Raw genomic sequence first — 18,942 nt, forward strand, 5'->3', positions numbered from 1 at the left:
GGGGAGGTTCCTATACTCTATGAAGATCTGCAATTCAGACTAACAGCTCACAATCTGCATTGAAAGTCTTTTTGAATGTCTTGGAAGCCGTGCCTAGTTCCAACAGCCACTCCAGCTAATCAACTTCTGTTTTAAGTTAACAAATAACCATAAAATTGTTAACAAACAAATCACCAATTCTTTATTAAATCATTCCTCAGACGTGTGAGGAATCTAAACAAGGAGCTGTTTACTATAGCATTTATTGATAAGTCCCATTCTAGATTGTTTAGCAGAATAATCTCATTCTTTGGCAAATTCAGGGTAAATAATGACTAAATACATATGACATGCAGGGCCGCCAAAAGGGGGGGGGGGGCCAAAGGGACAGTTTCTCCCGGACGGCAGATGTCAATGGGGCGCCAGATGCCGAAGTAAAATAAAAATAGTTTTTTTAATCTTAAAATGCCATAATTGAAATGTATATATTACTCGCGTTATATCATTATTTTTAATTCCTCGAAAAAATTTTAAAATATGAACTCATCATTGATTTTGTACTCTATACGCTGTTAAATTAAAAATGTCCCTTGAGATTTTCGCATTCATCAGACTAAAGTAAAAAAAGCGTAAACGTTGATAATTAGCAATAACAAACTGTGAATACAATTTAGAAATAATTCTATTCAGAATTTACAAAGTAATAGTAAATATTTTTCAACTCTTAACGATCAACTTATTTATGGTAATTCATGTTTAAGATTTATATTTAACTATTGAAATATTGATTTATGATATTAGCTTTTTGAGATTGAGTTTATAATTTTTTGATGAGTTTGCGTAGTTGACTATGCTATTATTTTATTGATGCGTACGGTTATTTACAGTAACTGTTAATAATGAATCGTAAAAAACTTTCTGGTGCCCAAAATAGAGGATTGCCTTCCAAAAGGACAAAAGAATGTGAAAAAAAATAAACAAACGCTCCAAGAATTACGTTGGTTTTACAAAGCTACTAATCAAAATACTGATTTGAAGGTGAGTTAGTAGAAATATATAGGTCTCTCTCTCTCTCTCTCTCTCTCTCTCTCTCTCTCTCTATATATATATATATATATATATATATATATATATATATATATATATATATATATATATATATATATAGAGAGAGAGAGAGAGAGAGAGAGAGAGACCTATATATTTCTACTAACTCACCTTCAAATCAGTATTTTGATTAGTATATATATATATATATATATATATATATATATATATATATATATATATATATATATATATATATATATATATATATATATATATATATATAATTTTTGAAGCAATTTACGAATATTTTCGAAATTAATCGTTTTTCACACAATGCCAATATCCGTTGCAGAGGGTGAAAGATCTTTTAGTAAACTTAAGATTACAAAAAACCATTTCAGAGCCACCATGGGACAAGAGCGACTTTCAAATCTTATGATGCTGTCTATTGAAAATGATCTCGCAAAATCATTGTAATATGATGAAGTAATTTATAATTTTGCCTCAAAAAAAGCTCGAAAATTTTATTTAAATTAGGAATTGTGAAATAAATGAAATAAAGTTAAAGTAGCTATAAAGACATAATGTACTTTATTGGTTCTATGCTAAGTATATATATGAAGCGAAATCTAAGGGCACCAAAAAAGGCGGCTTGAAGGCTCTCGGTGGCCCTGATGACATGTGGTATTTATACATATGACATGTAGTATTGATATATCATAAACATTTAAAATCTTTTTTTAAATTTATACAAAAAAAAAGGGGTTAAGCAAACTTTAAATATGCATTTATAATTCTAAAATATTTACTAAATTCATCTTATGTATACACTAAAAGAAGTTTTAAAACTTATTTCTGGTAGACTACTAAACATGCCTTAAATTATTTCAAGCTTTGATGAAGTTTTTGTTTCAGCTGGTGGATAAGAATAGTAGCATCCAATATGCATTTTTTTATTTTATTTTTTTTTTGTTTTTTAATTTTTAGTTTTTACAGTACAAAGGGTAGGTTGTTTACATAAGTGAATATATATTTAAATTTGAAGATCTAAAATCCGCTTAGGCACAAATTTCGCAAATTACCTTAAAATTAAGTTATTTCACCAATCATAATAGTATTAATAAATGCAAGTTTACATAATAGTTCAAATGTTTTTATTGTTATTTTGTTGTTGATGCTTTGAAATTCATTTTTGAAAAGTAAATATTTAAGAAAATCTTGAGGTTAAAAAAAGTATTTAACAATAATTGATACCATAAATGTAATAAATATGTGATAGTATAATAAATATGTAACATAATAAACACTATGACTTTTACTTTCCTTACAATTTCACTCAAAGGATTGAAAAAAAGATGAATGGAAAAGATTAGTTTTAAAAAAGAGTGCACTGATGAAATTACAAATTACACTTACAAAAGCATTATTTAATTTATTATTCATCTAAGACATAATTAAAAAATACATGCAAATTTAGATTTTGATAATTTGAAGCATTAAGTTTAAGCTGTATTTATCTTTTTTTATATTGAAAAATTTTCTCAAAAACTAAATAAAAAGCCAAACCATTAATAGCAAATTGAAAACATAAATACATAATAATGTTCTTCACCCAGAGAAAAAACTATTCGCAGATTAATGGAAGACAAACAAAAATCATCATAAAAATGAACATCAAATTTTCATTTTTTCATTTTTATAAATAAATTTTTTGATTTTACATCTTCTAGGAAACTAAAAGAAAATACAAACATACATAGTGATACACACACACATATACATACATACATACATACATACATACATACATACATACATACATACATACATACATACATACATACATACATACATACATACATACATACATACATACATACATATATATATATATATATATATATATATATATATATATATATATATATATATATATATATATATATATATATATACATATATATATGCATATATATGAGACCGTCAGCTTCAAAACCGGCCCTTTGACATTTTTTTCAATTTTGAATGAAGCGTGGCAAATGTCTTGTAAGGGCTTGCACTATATTGAAAAAAAAAAAGATGGTGCAAAACCTGTTCAATCCTAAATATTTGTAAAGAAGCCTAAAAACCTAGTTTTTCCTATGTAAAAGTCAGCAAATGGTGCAAAACTGGCTCCTTTTGTTTGAGCAGCTGCTTCAAAACCAGTTTATTATTTCAGCCAATAGGAAAGCACTTATCATATCACTACATGATTACAACAGCTGATATTGAAAATTCTTTCGTTTTTAATGCTTTTATCTTATATTTTATTTATATTTTATTATGGAAATTGCAAATTCTTCATGATTTGTCATGTAAGTAATAGAAAAAGTAGAACATATTTATGAAATATTAATTAACTAAACATTTACAGACTTATTTGCGATGGAAAACGATAGAAAAGTAAAAAAAACAAGCAAACTGCAGTCACGCAAATGCATTGCAGACCCCGAAAACAAAAAACGAGCAAGGGAGAAGAAAGCTAGGTATGCATTACTGATGAAGTGTTATTTGTAATTATGTTTATTAACTTTTAACTTCTATTTTTCTGCAGGTATTCAAAGAAGAGTCCACCAAAAAACCCTTCATGCAAGCATAAATTGGGTGCTTTCCAATGTCACTGCCTGTCACAGAGTGATGTCACCACTTTCAATGAGCAATTTTATCAAATAAGTAAGAAAATAGACCAGGACAACTTCATTTTGATGCATTGTTCATCCCTACAGCCGAAACGTGTTAAAGGTGAATCAAATAGGAAAAGAGAATTTACTGTAAAAAATGTTGTTACAAAGGCTGTTTCTTCCTCTATAAGAATAGCAGTTTGTTGGAGAACATTTTTAGGAATATTAGGCATAAAAAAACATAGACTGCTTGGAGTTATCAGTAGATATCACAAATCTGGTACTTCAGCCAAAGAAAGTAGAGGTGGAGACAGGAAAGCAGAGAAATTTGTTGAGAAAAAAGAGAAAGTAAATAAATTCATAGAATCATTTCAAGTTAGTGAAAAGCACTACTGTAGATCACACTCAAAATGTAGGCAGTACTTACCAGCTGAACTCTCAACTGTTGCAATGTGGAGGATGTATAACAAAAAGTGTGATAGTCAATTAAAAGTTACCAAATGGTTTTTTACTAATATATTCAATACAGAGTATAATCTAGGTTTTGGGACCCCTAGAGTTGACAGCTGCTCTGCATGTTCTGAACTTAAAACTAGAATCAAAAATACAAAAGATCTCCAAGCCAGAGAAAAAATAATTTTAAAATTAAACATCTATTGCCAAAGAGCTGATGCTTATTTTGACAAGCTGAGGGCTGAGGGAAGAAAGTGATGACCTTGTTACCCTCTCATTTGATTGTGAGAAGAACCAAGCCTTACCTAAACTATCAGATCAAGCTGCATATTATAGGAGGCAGTTCAATTTTTATAATTTTACAATTTTAAAAGGGTCATTCCAGCTCAATTCAATTTATGATCAGCACCATGACATCTCAGATTTTGCTGATTTTTGGAATACAAGCTTGAATTAATAAAAGAAAACTTCACTCCAAATTTTAGTGTCTGACTCCTTACGGTTTCAGAGATACTGATACTTGGTCGCAATCTCTTTTTTAACTTTTTTTATCAGCGCCATTTTTTTTTTTTTGGCTCATTGCACGACACAATTAGCTTTAACTTATGAAATACTTGTTTAATAGTGGTAAAAGTTTCTACTTAATTATATTTTAGGGTGAGGAACTCAAAAATCATGGGTAAAATACACAAAAATTTAAGCTTCTATGTGAAAATTCAATTTCAAAATGGTGTAACACTTTTCGTAATTTTTTTGATGCCCCGTACAAAAAAATGTTTATCTCGAGATGCCTAAAAGATAAAACTCTGAAATTTTTTCCTAATGTTATATATGTAACAAACTCCATAATACAAAAAAACTGCAGGGGTTTTCTTTTTTAAATCAGATTTATTACTATTCAAAGTTTTATTAAAAAATTAGGAAAAAAATTTTTATTTTATAATGAAAAAATATTATTTGCATTTATTTTTTGCATTTTTTTAAAAAGATTTTTAGAATCTTGCTTTCTTAGGTGCAGTTCTAACATATAAACTTGTTTGCATTTCACATCTAAGATCATTATGTTTAATAGCTAAAGGATTTTCTATTTTCAAATCTTCAAACAATAATTATTTTAAAATTGTTTCTTACAGAACTAAAAAATATGAATGATAAAGAAATATGTTCAATTGGAATAACAAATAAAGAAATTTGTAACAAACAAACATATGTAAAATCCCATGATATCAAGAAAGTTTCAAGTCTTAATGATGTTGAAAAAGACTTGATAATTAGTCATTCTGGCATTCAATTTGATGAAAATGCAACGGTTTGCCTACACCATGAATATGTTTATTTAAAACGTTATTCCGTAATCCACATAACTTGCAGTAATCCGTTTAATTCACACAAAAGAAAAAGAAGAAAAGGTATTATTACTTAATCATGAAACTTTTTGAAAACTTTATTGTAATTTTATATAAATTATATATGTTTTTAGGAGGATGTAAAGAAATTAATACTTGCTCGGAAATTGAAAAATATTGGTATTAATGTTATTCTTGGAGAAAAGATATGTCCCTCATGTACGATTAAATTGATGTCATTTAAGGATGATGGACAAGAGAACCAACTTGTAGCCAGGTTTATGAAGATGAAGATAATGAACTTAATACAAATGAGTTGTTAAAAAAAAATCCTAATTCTTCTTTGACGATTATGAACATAAGTCCTCTCAAAATGCATGCAGTAAATAGTCATGTTAGAGTTGCTCTTGGCAAAAAAATTGTTACATGTTCAAAAAAAAGTAAAGTTAGGCATTGCAAGGACTTTAAATATAGATCCTGAAGAGTTAAGCCAAGAAGATTCCTTCAATAAATTATCTAAGGAAGTCAAAGGTAAAGCAAATGACACGGATATACTTATTAGAAAAATCAAAGAAAAAATGTTAATTTCCAATCGTAATCAGAAAATTCAACTACTAACACTGGTTCCAATTTTTTGGTCTCACAAAGATATAGAAAAAGAATTTAATGTTACTAATTATATGGTGCAGATATCACGCAAATTGCTGCAGAAAAATGGTATTTTATCTTTTTCTGAAAAAAAAAAAGGAAAGAAAACACCTCAAGAATCAGTAGATAAAATTATTGAATTTTATTGTAATGATGAAAATAGCAGACTTATGTCTGGTAAAAAAGATTTTGTTAGTATAGCTCGAAGACCTCACATGCAAAAGCGTTTGATTCTCTCAAATCTAAAAGAGCTATATGCAAAGTTTAAAATCTGTTATCCAGATATAAAGACTTGTTTTTCTAACTTTTGTTCACATCGTCCAAAATGGTGCATTACAGTAGGAGCATCTGATACGCATACAGTATGTGTGTGCACCTACCATCAAAATGTTAAGTTAATGATTAGTGCAGTTGAATTATCAAAGGATTATCACGAACTTATTGATATGCTTATTTGTAGTAGGGCTAACAAGAATTGCATGATACATCGTTGCCCTATGTGCCCAGAAGATTCTGCATTTGTACATTATCTTGAAAATGAGTTATACTCTCAAGACGATATTGATGAAGATGATGATTATTGTATAGATTATAAACAATGGAAAACAACAGACCGATCTGAGCTATTAAGTCTAACAGAAACGACAAGTAGCTTTATTAATATTTTGAAAAATAAGCTACAAAAACTTACTGTTCATTCTTACATTGCAAAAAGTCAAGCTGCTTCTTTAAGAAAGTTAAAAAATGAGTTAAGTAGTACTGAGGTTGTTGTCCTTTTTGATTTCTCAGAAAATTATGAGTTTGTTGTACAAGACGAAATACAAAGTTTTCACTGGAACAAAATTCAAGCAACATTGCATCCAACAGTAATTTATTATAAAGAAAATAATGTCCTCAAATGTGATTCATTATGTTTCATCTCAGATGATTTACTGCATGATGTAGATATGGTTTATCATGTGATGAAGCTAGCAATTGAACATATTAAAAGCGATATTTCTCATCAAATAGAAACTGTCCATTACTTTTCAGATAGGTGTGCTGGCCAGTACAAAAACTGCAAACACTTCATAAATATATGCCACCATGAACAAGATTTTGCTATGAAATGTACATGGTCTTTCTTTGCAACAAGTCACGGTAAATCACCCTGTGATGGTATTGGCGGGACTGTAAAAAGACTAACTTCAATTGCTAGCCTTCATCGAACAACAACAAATCATATTCTTACAGCATATGCAATGTTTAATTTTTGTCAAAATGAAATCATAGGAATTAATTTTTATTACATATCTAAGGAGTCAAACACAATAATTCGAAGTGAAATGGAGCAAAGATATGCAACTGCAAAAACGTTACCAGGCACTCGCACCTATCACAATTTTGTTCCAATAAGTAACACAAAATTTGGAACTAAAATTGTTTCTGAACAATTGGAGTATTCATTTGTTTTTAATTTTCAAACTGATGAGATTATTAAAGAATTCTTGTCTAATATAAGCATTGGCGTGTTTGTATGTTTGATATATGATAACAATCCATGGATCGGACTAGTTGAGGAAACTGATGTTGAAAATAAAGACTTTCTAGTTAGATTCATGCATCCATGTTACCCTTCAAGGTCATATTATTGGCCTTCTAGAGATGATGTGTGCTGGGTTCTATCAACAAACTTATTGTTAATGATTAATATTCCATCAACTGTTACAGGAAGACAATACAAAATCAGTGAAATAGATCACCAGAGCATTGAAGATAGCTGGGCAAACTTTAAACCAGAGAACTAATTTGTTATCTTTCAAAGATTTTTAATTTTTATTAAATGTCGAAGATTGTCAATTCTTATTGCCTTTTAGTTTTAGTTTTTCTCATTACAATTTAATTATTTTCATGATTTTAGTGTAATTTCGAAATTTTTTGGGTTTATTATTATAAAACTTTGAATAGTAATAAATCTGATTTAAAAAAGAAAACCCCTGCAGTTTTTTTGTATTATGGAGTTTGTTACATATATATTATTACATATACATTAAGAAAAAATTTCAGAGTTTTATCTTTTAGGCATCTCGAGATAAACATTTTTTTGTACGGGGCATCAAAAAAATTACGAAAAGTGTTACACCATTTTGAAATTGAATTTTCACATAGAAGCTTAAATTTTTGTGTATTTTACCCATGATTTTTGAGTTCCTCACCCTAAAATATAATTAAGTAGAAACTTTTACCACTATTAAACAAGTATTTCATAAGTTAAAGCTAATTGTCGTGCAATGAGCCAAAAAAAAAAAAAATGGCGCTGAAAAAAAAAGTTAAAAAAGAGATTGCGACCAAGTATCAGTATCTCTGAAACCGTAAGGAGTCAGACACTAAAATTTGGAGTGAAGTTTTCTTTTATTAATTCAAGCTTGTATTCCAAAAATCAGCAAAATCTGAGATGGCATGGTGTCGAATTATTATTTTTTTAGTTGATTTGACATGGAATGACCCAAAAGGGAGCTCTCATAATACACTTAACAAAGAAAATATTGATTCTCACTATTGGATAGAGGGGAACAACCTAAGGGATCAAATGAAATTGCACCTGCTCTTTATTTTTCTCTGAATAATTTAAGCATGTCTAGCAACATAAAAAGACTCAGATTGTGCTGTGATGGATGCCCTGGGCAAAATAAGAATACAGTAATGATTTGTATGATCAGTTATTTGCTCCACAATAAAGCTCATCTTCATATTCAAACAGTGGATCTGGATTTCCCAGTGACAGGTCACTCCTTTATCCCACCAGATAGGGTGTTTGGCACCATTGAAAAGGTCATCAATAAAAAGGAGATCATTGTTAGACCCAAAGAGTATGTGGAGGTCATTGAAAAACATTCTGCAGTTTTCCACTTAGGAGAAGATTATGAAATTTTTGATCGGAAAAGTTATTTGAAAACAATTCTAAGAAATAATATTTCTTGGCATTTTAAAATAGCTAGTTGTAAAAGAATCATTGTGTTAAAAAGACCAAGAACTATTGAGGTGAGAGGTGAACCTTTTTATACAGCAGAAGTTAATGCTTTTAAGTCATTGACCAAGAAAGGTAAAAACTTTAATTCAATTAATTTACCAATCATTCATTCACAAATTAAAATTAACCCAAAGAAAATAAAGGATGTAGAAAAGTTATTGAACTCTCATTATGGTGTTGATTGGAGACAAGATCAAAATCTTGAGTTTTACAATAAAATCATACCTAATGGGGAAATAGATGGCATTGGCTCTGATCAGGATAGTGAATCAGAAGAAAATAATGAGCTGTGCTGTGGTGAAGATGGATCATCTGATGTTGATGATGTTGATGTTAGGATTTAGTAATTTAAATTTTGTAAATTTGAAACTACTCTTTGGTGCCTAATAGACGTCCCCCCCCCCTTGCTAATTAATTTTCCAAAAATTTTCCATCCAGGACATTCTTATTCCAACCCCCCCCCCCCCGGCTATTAAATTTTAGAAAAAATTCTATCCAAGACAAGACAATTTTTTACAAAAATTTTCTTTTTCACTCTTTACTTACGTTACGTAATATCATTTATTCAAAAAAACTTTGTTTTAAAAAAAAAGAACGTTCTATTTTCTTCTTTCTATCGTTACGTCATTATTCATTTAAAAAAAAAATTTCTTCTTTCTATCGTCACGTCATATCATTTACAGTACTTATTTACTTGTATACGTTGTAAAATCAGAGTGTAAGAACGAAATGGCGACTACGAAAAGAATTTTTAAAAGGACAGAAAGAAGCCAATATAGTAACGTAGAAAAAATGGAGCTTGGAAAAATTGTGGAAAAGTTCAAAAAAGAGTACGATGCCGAAGTGATAAAAAACAAAGGAAAGACGAAATACGATGCAAAAAGAAAACGACACGTGCCAATAAAACCGACAATTGGATATGTTGCAAAGTCTGTCCGATTCTTTTATACTGATTTGGTCGATGCAAAAGGTGACGACCCTGAATTCGTAAAAGCAGTTAAAATTGCATCCCGTTCATACAACGACCTAGAGCGTTTGCAAGATCCTTCCTTTTGTCCACCGAAAAAATCGCGAGGAGCTGGTGCTGGTCGTAAAGTGAAGGCCCTAGAAGTAAGAGTAGCATTATTCCACTGGTTCGTAGATGTGAGAGAATCGTTGAAGGGACGTTTGCTGCGACGTTTGCCGCGACGTTTGTTCAAGCTGAAAGCACAGCAACTTTATGGCGAATGGCTCATTCAAAACTCAGTTCCTGAACAAGAGAAACTCAAATTTAGTAATAAATGGATTAAATCCTGGGAAAATGAATACGGGGTCAGCTTAAGAAAGCCAAATAAACGCTATTCAATCAAGAAAGAAGATCTTCTGATAAGACTTCGTGATTATCTCCAAAATGTCTGGGCAGTTCGAAAGTTCTTTATCGAGAAATATGGGGTTGATCCTCCTATTATAAATGGGGACCAAATGCCCCTCCACAGAAATGAAAGTTCACAGGAGAAGACAATGTCGTTTAAAGGTGAAGAGGTAAGTAATATGTGAAGAGACATTTGTTAAGGAAAATCATAATCTTTCCAGGGAGCGCGTTACTGTATTCACACAGGTTTCAAGCGTTTCAAACATTAAATGCCAGCCTGAATTCGTCTTCAAAGGTAAAGGAGTTATAGCAAAGGTAAAAGTCGATAATGTCAATTACCAGTGGTCTCCAAGTGGATCTTATCGATTAGAGCACATGATCAAAACGATAAATAATCTCCCGAATTGTTTCAATCCCTTCACACAAAAGAGTTTTGCAATTTACGTCCTGGATGATTACGCTGTCCACCTAATGCCAGAAGTTAGAAAAGCTCTTTATCAACGCGGCTACATTCTTATTGTGATGGGCGGAGGTATCACTGGTTTCATTCAAGCAAATGATACCGATCTATATCGCCGTCTGAAGGCATTATACAGACACGAAGAAATGGATTTGATGTTGAAAATGCTGGAAGTGAATAAAAACAAAGTCCCTTCACCGAAACGCGAAGATATGGTCAAAATACTTTTGTCTGCTTGGAGAGACGTTCCAGATGACTTTGTTAAGGTATTCAAAAAACTGTTCGTTACCAGTTCATTGGATGGATCGGAAGATCACCTGGTCTCAGACAAACTGTTTGCGCTGATCGGCAGTGACATGCAGACATTTCGAAAGAAGCTAACAGAATCACCTGTGTCAGTAAACCTGCAGTCGGTTATAAAGAACCTGATTCCACCGAAAGGTATTCGGAGAAACCACGAGGGTTTGAAATTGTTGGATTATATCGAGGACGATCGTTAATTATTAGAAGACGAAAATGGAAATGAAATTGATGGCACAAGTGACAAAAGTGGAAGTGATAGCGAACAGAACAATGCTGAAACACAGCCTGATTTAACACCAACTGTGGCGGTTGAAGCTATAGCTAATCCTTCCAATACCATTTCATCTCTGACAAATGTTTCAGATGATCCATTGATTAATAAGGACGCGACGTTTTTAGATGCACTGCAAAAGGTGTTTGAGGAAAATGAAACTAGTATTATTTTCAAGCCACATCTAAAAAAAATGAAATCAGCTTTTTACGAAGCTCGAAAAAGCGTCAAGAAACGAATAAAAGAGGCTCATGATAATACCGATGTTGAGCAAGAGGACGAGGGTAACATATTTCATATTTTACAAAATATATAAAGAGAGAAACTTATTTGAACTGGACTACTGTGAATACTTCTTCTTTGGACTTTAGTACTTCTTTATTATATATTTACTTGTTTTCAGACACTAATATATATGTTAATAATTAACAAAAACATTACTTAGTTATTGCTTTAAGTATTTAAAAAAACTCGAAATTTTCCAACCCCCCCCCCTGCTTATTAAGTTTTAGTGATATTTCCAACCCCCCCGCTTATTCCAACCCCCCCCCCCTTCTATTAGGCACCAAAGAGTATTTTATTGTAAAGACATTTTTATTATGACATTGACTTGCATTTTTAATGTGCTTTTTAAGGTGCATATAAAAAAAGAAAGCTATATAATTTTTGTCTTGCTAATTATTACATAAGTAAATTTAATCTTTTAAATGTTGTTCACACAAGCATTTGTGGCCTATACATGTCTAACAGAAATTTTATTTGATAACACCTGCCTGCTGAATGTGCCATATATTATATTGAAACTTTATAAAGAAACATCATATTGCAAGAACCATAATAAATTTCTCATTAAAAATTTTTTCAGTGTTTTGTTTCTTCTGCTATAAAATCCAGGTAGCTAAAACTTATATGACATGTGATGCAGGTATTTCTTCAATTTTTATGACCACTAATAATTAGTTACATTATTGCATTTTAATAGAAATTTTATGCATGGCAAAAATTATTTCGAAATATATTTAACTTTTTGAAAACATTAGCGGGCTATCCTGCTAAAAAAGGGGAGAGAGAGTTTTCTTAAATTATCCATAGATGGCGTAAATATACTGAAAAGCGTGTGAAATCGCGGTGGACTTTAAATAACCATGGGTTCCAACGAAATTAATCACAAAACAATTAAAATTTTGTTAAAATGTGCAGTGACTGGATCAAAACCGGCTCTTTTTTTGAAAAAAATCCCCTTCAATTAAATATTTCTATTCAATGATAATCACAATTACTGATATTCACATAGGAAACCATTCATTAGTGACTAAACATGAGGTGTATATGTTTTTTTTAATTTTTTTATTTGGACAAAAAAAAAGGTGTATCCTGTAAAATTTGCTTTAGTGCAAAGGGCCGGTTTTGAAGCTGACGGTCTCATATCTATATATCTATATATATATATCTATATATCTATATATCTATATATCTATATATATATATCTATATATCTATATATCTATATATATCTATATATATCTATATATATCTATATATATATATATATATATATATATATATATATATATATATATATATATATATATATATATATATATATATATATATATATATATATATATATATATATATTTAATAAGTGCAATTTTACCATAAACAGAATAAAACACTTGTTTTTCTAGTAACAGTTTAATTATTTATCTAGAATGGATTCAACGTACTTTGTCCAGCAAGAAGTGTAATATTGTTTGAAACAGAAAGAGAATGAAACTTTGCTTTATTCCCATCATTGATGATAACTTCTCTTGGTTCACCTGCCTCATCAAGAGTTCCAAGACCTAACCTTCCATGTTTTCCGCTACCCCAAGTGAATATTTTATTGCCTAATTTTTTAAAAAAAAAGTGTCAAGCTATTTCTTTCAATATAAAAATTGAGGCATTTTCTTTTTTCTGAATTTTCTTTTAAAAGATCAAAATATATTTAAATGTATAACAAACTTTTTGTTACAGCAACTGTAAAGGTATCTCCACATGCCACATGTTCTACTCTATTAGTTTGTGAAAACTTCACAAGCCCAGGCCTTAGGTCTCCATCTGGTCTTTTAAATCCAAGTTGAAAGTTTTTATTAGACCCTGACATGAATATTAAACCAGTGTCTAAAAAATTCAATAAAATGAAAAACAAACAAAAGTTTTAACTAGAAGTTCATTTTAAAAATTATTAGGAAACTGATTTTTAACATAGGTGAGGGTTGCTTAAACTGAATTATTCAAAAAATATTTTCAATTTACAAACAAAACAATTTTCAGCAACTGAAACTTATCATGTTTCTCCCATTTGCTTGTTTAGGATTTTAAAAATATTTGTTTAAATTGAGTTATATCATTTTAGGAATTTTCCCCTACTCAGTAACCTTGACTAATATATCATACTAAAAAGATATTTTGGAATAATTAAGTAAACATTTGAAACTTAAACAAAATCTTTTAAAAGTGTAAAAATTCAAAACCTCTATGAAAGAAATTTTAATTTTAGGTATTTCTAGAAACATTTGTAACTAAAAAAAAACCGCGATAACAAAAATTAAAAATAAAACCTGTTAAAAAGCTGACATGTGAATTTCCAGTACCGATTGCCACTATTTTATGGTCACATAATGGTTTAGCAGAAATTTCAGTGAAAACAAGAATATCTTTATTCATGAATTCTTTTTGCTCCAGCTGCTCTTCAGTTAAAACTCCAAGCTTGTTGTACCTATAACATTGCCAACAAATGTTAAAAATAAAAAAAAAAAATGAAAAAAATACAAAAGAAAAAAGTTTAAAGGACTTGTAAATAAAATATCTAATATAAATGAAATTATTGATAAAACAGAAAGAATTTTCTTTGTTAAACACACCTATTACTACCACAAGCAAGAACATTTCCTTCTTCTGATATGATAAATGAAAAATCACGGCCACAAAAAATAGATTTTGTATGAAAGTTTGCAGGTAAAGGTACTAATGTTGGGTTACATCTTTCATGCAGATCATTTAGGCCAAGGTTACCTAGAAAAACCATAAGAAATGTTTAGCTTTTATTTAAGTTTGGAAGTTGAAATTGGAATAAACAAAAACAATTTTTATCAAAAAATATATATAGCAATTTTTAAAATTACTTCTCAACTCATTTTTATTTCATAATATTACCATTAGCAATGATAATAACAATAACTATATAAGGGTGATAATAGTAATAATGATAGTTGCATGAATTTTAGGAGTATGTGCTTTCCAATCTTTTCATACAAATCTAGGATTGATGTACTTTGATTTGATGGTGTTAAAAACTAATAATGCTGCATATCTCTTAAGTGCATTTTTGGGAATTTGTTTCATCACTTGAACCTTGTTTTATTCTCATCACATAGAACCTCATGCTATTAAAATGAGTTAGTGTTGTAAATGTTCAACCATGATAAAATTGAAAGAAATTTTATAAGACAAGATAATAAACTATTAAAAGTTAAAAATGCTGTGATTAACCAAAAAGTTCTATATAATTCCAACAAAACTACTTAAAATCTATAAGATTCCTACAAACTTCTAAAAGGACTAAAACAGCTATAGAAATGCTATTGAACATGTTAATAGTTTCTACAGAACTTAAACCAAAAATTTAAGATAAAAATCATTTAAATCTTTAATTATATCTTTTAAAAATAATTTCACAATTACTACAAAAAGTAAAATTTCCTACAGTAAAAAAATTTTCTTTGTATAAAAATTTGCGTTCGTGAACAAATCAAAGGTGAAAAAATATTAATTGTTAAAACAGCTCACCTGAATTTCCATTACCCCAAACATAAACTTGTTTATCAGCTAAATCCAATATTTATGTAATTGTTATAAAGTAAATAAAGTAATCAGTACTCTTGAAACTTTTTAACATACAAAAGAAGAAAAAGTCTTTAAATCTAAGATAAAAAACCAATGATTTTTATTCCCTTGAACTTTAAAAGGTTGTTTATCAATTGTTGATACTTTCATAACAAAATAATTATACTTGTAAGTGCCATAACATGAGCAGCACCACAAGCTACTTTAGTTACAGTGCAACCCACTAAATCTTCAACTACTCTTGCAGTTGTCAAGTCATCAGTTGTCCCATGTCCTAAACAGCCGTGAGCTCCACTTCCCCACGTCATCAACATGCCATGTACTAAACAAAAAATTTTGATCCAAATCCTCTCTTTGAAATTTTTTATATAGAAAAACACAAAAATAAAAAGAAACTTTTTTTTAAGAATTTGTATGAGGAGTTTGAGTTTTTAAAGCAAAAATTTTTTAAAAAAAAAAAACTTCAGCAACAAAGGCAAACTTTTTTACAATAATAAACTTTAAAGTAATACCAGTCAAAGCAACAATAAAATGATCTCCACAGCTTACATGAGCAACTGTAGAACCAGAAAATTCACTTAATAACTTTGGTATGAATTGATCACCAGATTGACCAGAACTTTCATTCTATGAGACAGTAAAAGTTACAATAAGCAATAAAATCAGTATACAGCATAATGGCTCTAATTTGAATTTTATGGGGAAAAAAAAAAGTTCAAACTAGAGAGATTTTTGAATTACAGAAACTTGACTTTTCTTAAGCACATTTCACTGTTACTTTGCATTTAATCGAATTATGGAGGTTTTTGAAATATGGAGGTTTTCGAATCAAGGAGATTTGAATTAGAGAAATTGTACTGTACCTGTTTTTTAAAATAACATTAAAGGTTTTCCTAGATTTTATACAAAAAAGAAAAACTGAATTTTTAGCAAAAACAATTCTCAAGTAAAGTTTTTTTCTGGCTACCTTAGCTATATTAATTTACAGCTATAAAAATGATAATAATGTAAAAAACTTATTATGCAAAAACTAATCTAAAATATTTTCAGTGAAAATATATTTAAACATATATGAAATATTGTTTTAAATTAGCTTATTAAAACTAATTTACTGTTTTTATGTAAACAAAGGTTTAGTTAAATATAAAATTTAAATGAAAAATCTCAACCTCCCACATAAATACTCTGCCATTTGAAGTTAGACCAAGTTTTTTTGTTCTTCCAACACAAACTTGTTTAATAAATTGATCAGCTCCAAGAGTTGGTAAAACTGTAGGAAAAGTCAATCCACTTCCCCAGCAATAAACAACTGAAGTTTGTTCTGCAGCCTGCCTGGAAGCTTCATCACCTACAAAAATAAAATACAATAAAAATTCCTTCATTCTACAAAAAATGAAGAAAAATTATTAATATACAAAAATTGTATTTAAATAGAAATAATCACCAGGCTTTTTTGTTTAAGGATACATCTAAACATGTTCATATTCAAGTATTTGTTAAACTTGAAAAGCTGAATAAGTGCAATCTTAACATGGGTTGGGAGAGGGAGGGATATATAACATTTTCCAGCATCACACTCTCTAACCTAAAATTAACCTCATTGCCAAATTGTAATGAGAATTTTAATATATTATAATATAATATGTATAATATTTACCATATCAGATTATAACAAGTTACTCAGGAATGTCATAAAATGGAAACATTCTTTCCTTTTAAAATACATTTGTAATTTTGCTGCATAATTAATGTTAAAATTGATTATAAATAATTTTAATAAAACATTTTGATAAAATGTCAAAAACAAAACAAAGAGTAAAGTGAAATTTAACATAAATCATAAACCATAACATTTGACAATTCATAAAATTGTTATCTATTAATAGTAGTTATTTATATCAGGACAAGTAACTTTAACAACTTGCTAATTTTAACAACTTTTATATATTTTGTTTTACCATTTACATTTTGGTCTTAATTGGGATGTTTTACCATTTAGATTTTGTTTTTTATTTGATTAAATACAATTATTTACTATGTCTCATGGCCACCTTCAAGACCATTAAAAATTAAAAAAATCCAGGAGGTCCCCACTTTTTTTTATTTTGCAATGACACAGGAAATCCACTAGGTCTATATCATAAATATAAAAACAATATTAGAACAAAAAACTACTTGCCAGATATAGTGATATACTAACTTATAAATAGAAATTCTGCTATTTATTAGTGTAAAACTTGAAAATTAAAAAGCTTACAAACTATATGTAAGACTTACATATGTAAGACTCTGAGCAAGAGAAAGTGGTAAGCCTACCAAGTTTAGTGCATAACATGAAAAAGTATGCACAGGCTGTCTTTCAAATATTGGGAAGGGAAAAAACACAAATGTAACAATAAAATAATAGTAGTAAAAATAATAGAAAAACTTCAAACTTCAGCTAAAGTTAAGAAACAGATTGTTTCTAAAATCATCATTGAAAAAGTGTTTTTTGTTGAACTTATTACATGCAGAAAAACATTAGAATTGATAGTCCTCCATAAATATATACTTAGATAGATCACTTTTGTTGATATGACTAAAAAACTTTGCCATATTTGAGAATGGAAAAGAATGGAACCATTTAAGTAAAAACTACCAGAACTCTTGGTTCTTTAAAGCAGCAATATAAAAAACTTCTCTCAATCAAAATCAAAGAAATGTAGTGCTAAAGATTTTTGCAATGTTATTCTCTATTGATAAAGGAGTGACTAATGACCAGTTAGTTACACTAAATGGAGGAAGCCATAGCTGTATTTATAAGCATTTAGAGAAATGTGGTGGTTAAAAAGAAGTAGTAAAGTTGCATCAATACTGAACATTTCTATAGAGGTAAAAAACAATTTCTTTAACTGCAATGCTTCAATGAAACTTATTGTCATTACTTAAATGGGTGGCCAATTAATTTAAAACCATAGGCAGAGGGATTTAGACTTTTAAAGATTATAGTAAAATATACAGGGGTATTAGACAAAAAGTGCAGCCTGATTTTCAAATATATACTAAAAAACTTGGATGATAATTACAGAACACCTGAAGACTTTGGAATCACTGTTTCATTAACGCTTCATGTTATTTTGAAACTTATAGCTTTCTTTTGTGAAATATGAGGGCATGAGTTAGGTTACTACTCAGAGCAAGCTGTAAAATCTATTCACTACAACTTTCTTAATGAAACTTGGAATAGATTCCAGACTTCCAAGAATGACAGCTTGTATGCTGAATATTTTTAAAAAATTTGCAATTAGTTTTAATGAAAAAAACCATGTCAAAAGATTCTGGTTATGTATTCAAATTTTAGAAATTGCAATTAACTTAACATCTATAGAGAATAATTTTTTGAAAAAAAGCTTTACTTGTTTCTCCCTTCTAATGCCAACTTCATTTTCTGACCAGATAAAGCACCTGCACCCTATGCAAAGCTAATATTTTCCTAGATGGAAAAAAAACATCAACTTTGTCTGATAAAAATTCAACAAATCTC

At 29.3% G+C, this 18,942-nt stretch overlaps 2 protein-coding genes across 7 annotated transcripts in view; one reads left to right on the forward strand and one right to left on the reverse strand.

Annotated features, from left to right (window-relative positions):
* The window catches only part of LOC145194852 (serine/threonine-protein kinase Nek8-like), a 39,915-nt gene that overhangs the window by 1,208 nt on the left and 19,765 nt on the right, over nt 1-18,942 (reverse strand). For 2 of the 6 annotated variants that reach the window (XM_090070256.1, XM_090070255.1), the window contains 9 exons: nt 16,589-16,767; nt 15,932-16,046; nt 15,586-15,741; nt 15,363-15,401; nt 14,438-14,588; nt 14,135-14,292; nt 13,536-13,694; nt 13,259-13,420; nt 2,694-2,763 (listed from right to left, as the gene is read on the reverse strand). In XM_090070256.1, coding sequence (XP_089926382.1) covers nt 2,756-2,763; nt 13,259-13,420; nt 13,536-13,694; nt 14,135-14,292; nt 14,438-14,588; nt 15,363-15,401; nt 15,586-15,741; nt 15,932-16,046; nt 16,589-16,767 — 1,127 coding nt within the window. In that variant the 3' untranslated portion in view covers nt 2,694-2,755. Of the gene's footprint in view, nt 1-453; nt 593-2,693; nt 2,764-13,258; nt 13,421-13,535; nt 13,695-14,134; nt 14,293-14,437; nt 14,589-15,362; nt 15,402-15,585; nt 15,742-15,931; nt 16,047-16,588; nt 16,768-18,942 lie in introns of those variants that run through there. The other 4 variants (XM_090070254.1, XM_090070253.1, XM_090070257.1 and 1 more) reach the window with 3 other exon arrangements.
* LOC149880134 (uncharacterized) lies at nt 3,045-8,058 on the forward strand. Its single transcript, XM_090070577.1, has one exon. The coding sequence runs from the start codon at nt 5,881-5,883 to the stop codon at nt 7,921-7,923; it is 2,043 nt and encodes a 680-aa protein (XP_089926703.1). The 5' UTR covers nt 3,045-5,880; the 3' UTR covers nt 7,924-8,058.

This window comes from Hydra viridissima, unplaced genomic scaffold, assembly GCF_058129835.1.
Source record: "Hydra viridissima isolate aposymbiotic clone 2 unplaced genomic scaffold, HvirCarnegie_v1 scaffold_13, whole genome shotgun sequence".
NCBI classification, from domain to species: domain Eukaryota; kingdom Metazoa; phylum Cnidaria; class Hydrozoa; order Anthoathecata; family Hydridae; genus Hydra; species Hydra viridissima.

What these genes read in the sequence shown, in the direction of transcription:
- LOC149880134 (XM_090070577.1), top strand. Translation starts at nt 5,881, where the DNA reads ATGTTAGAGTTGCTCTTGGCAAAAAAATTGTTACATGTTCAAAAAAAA.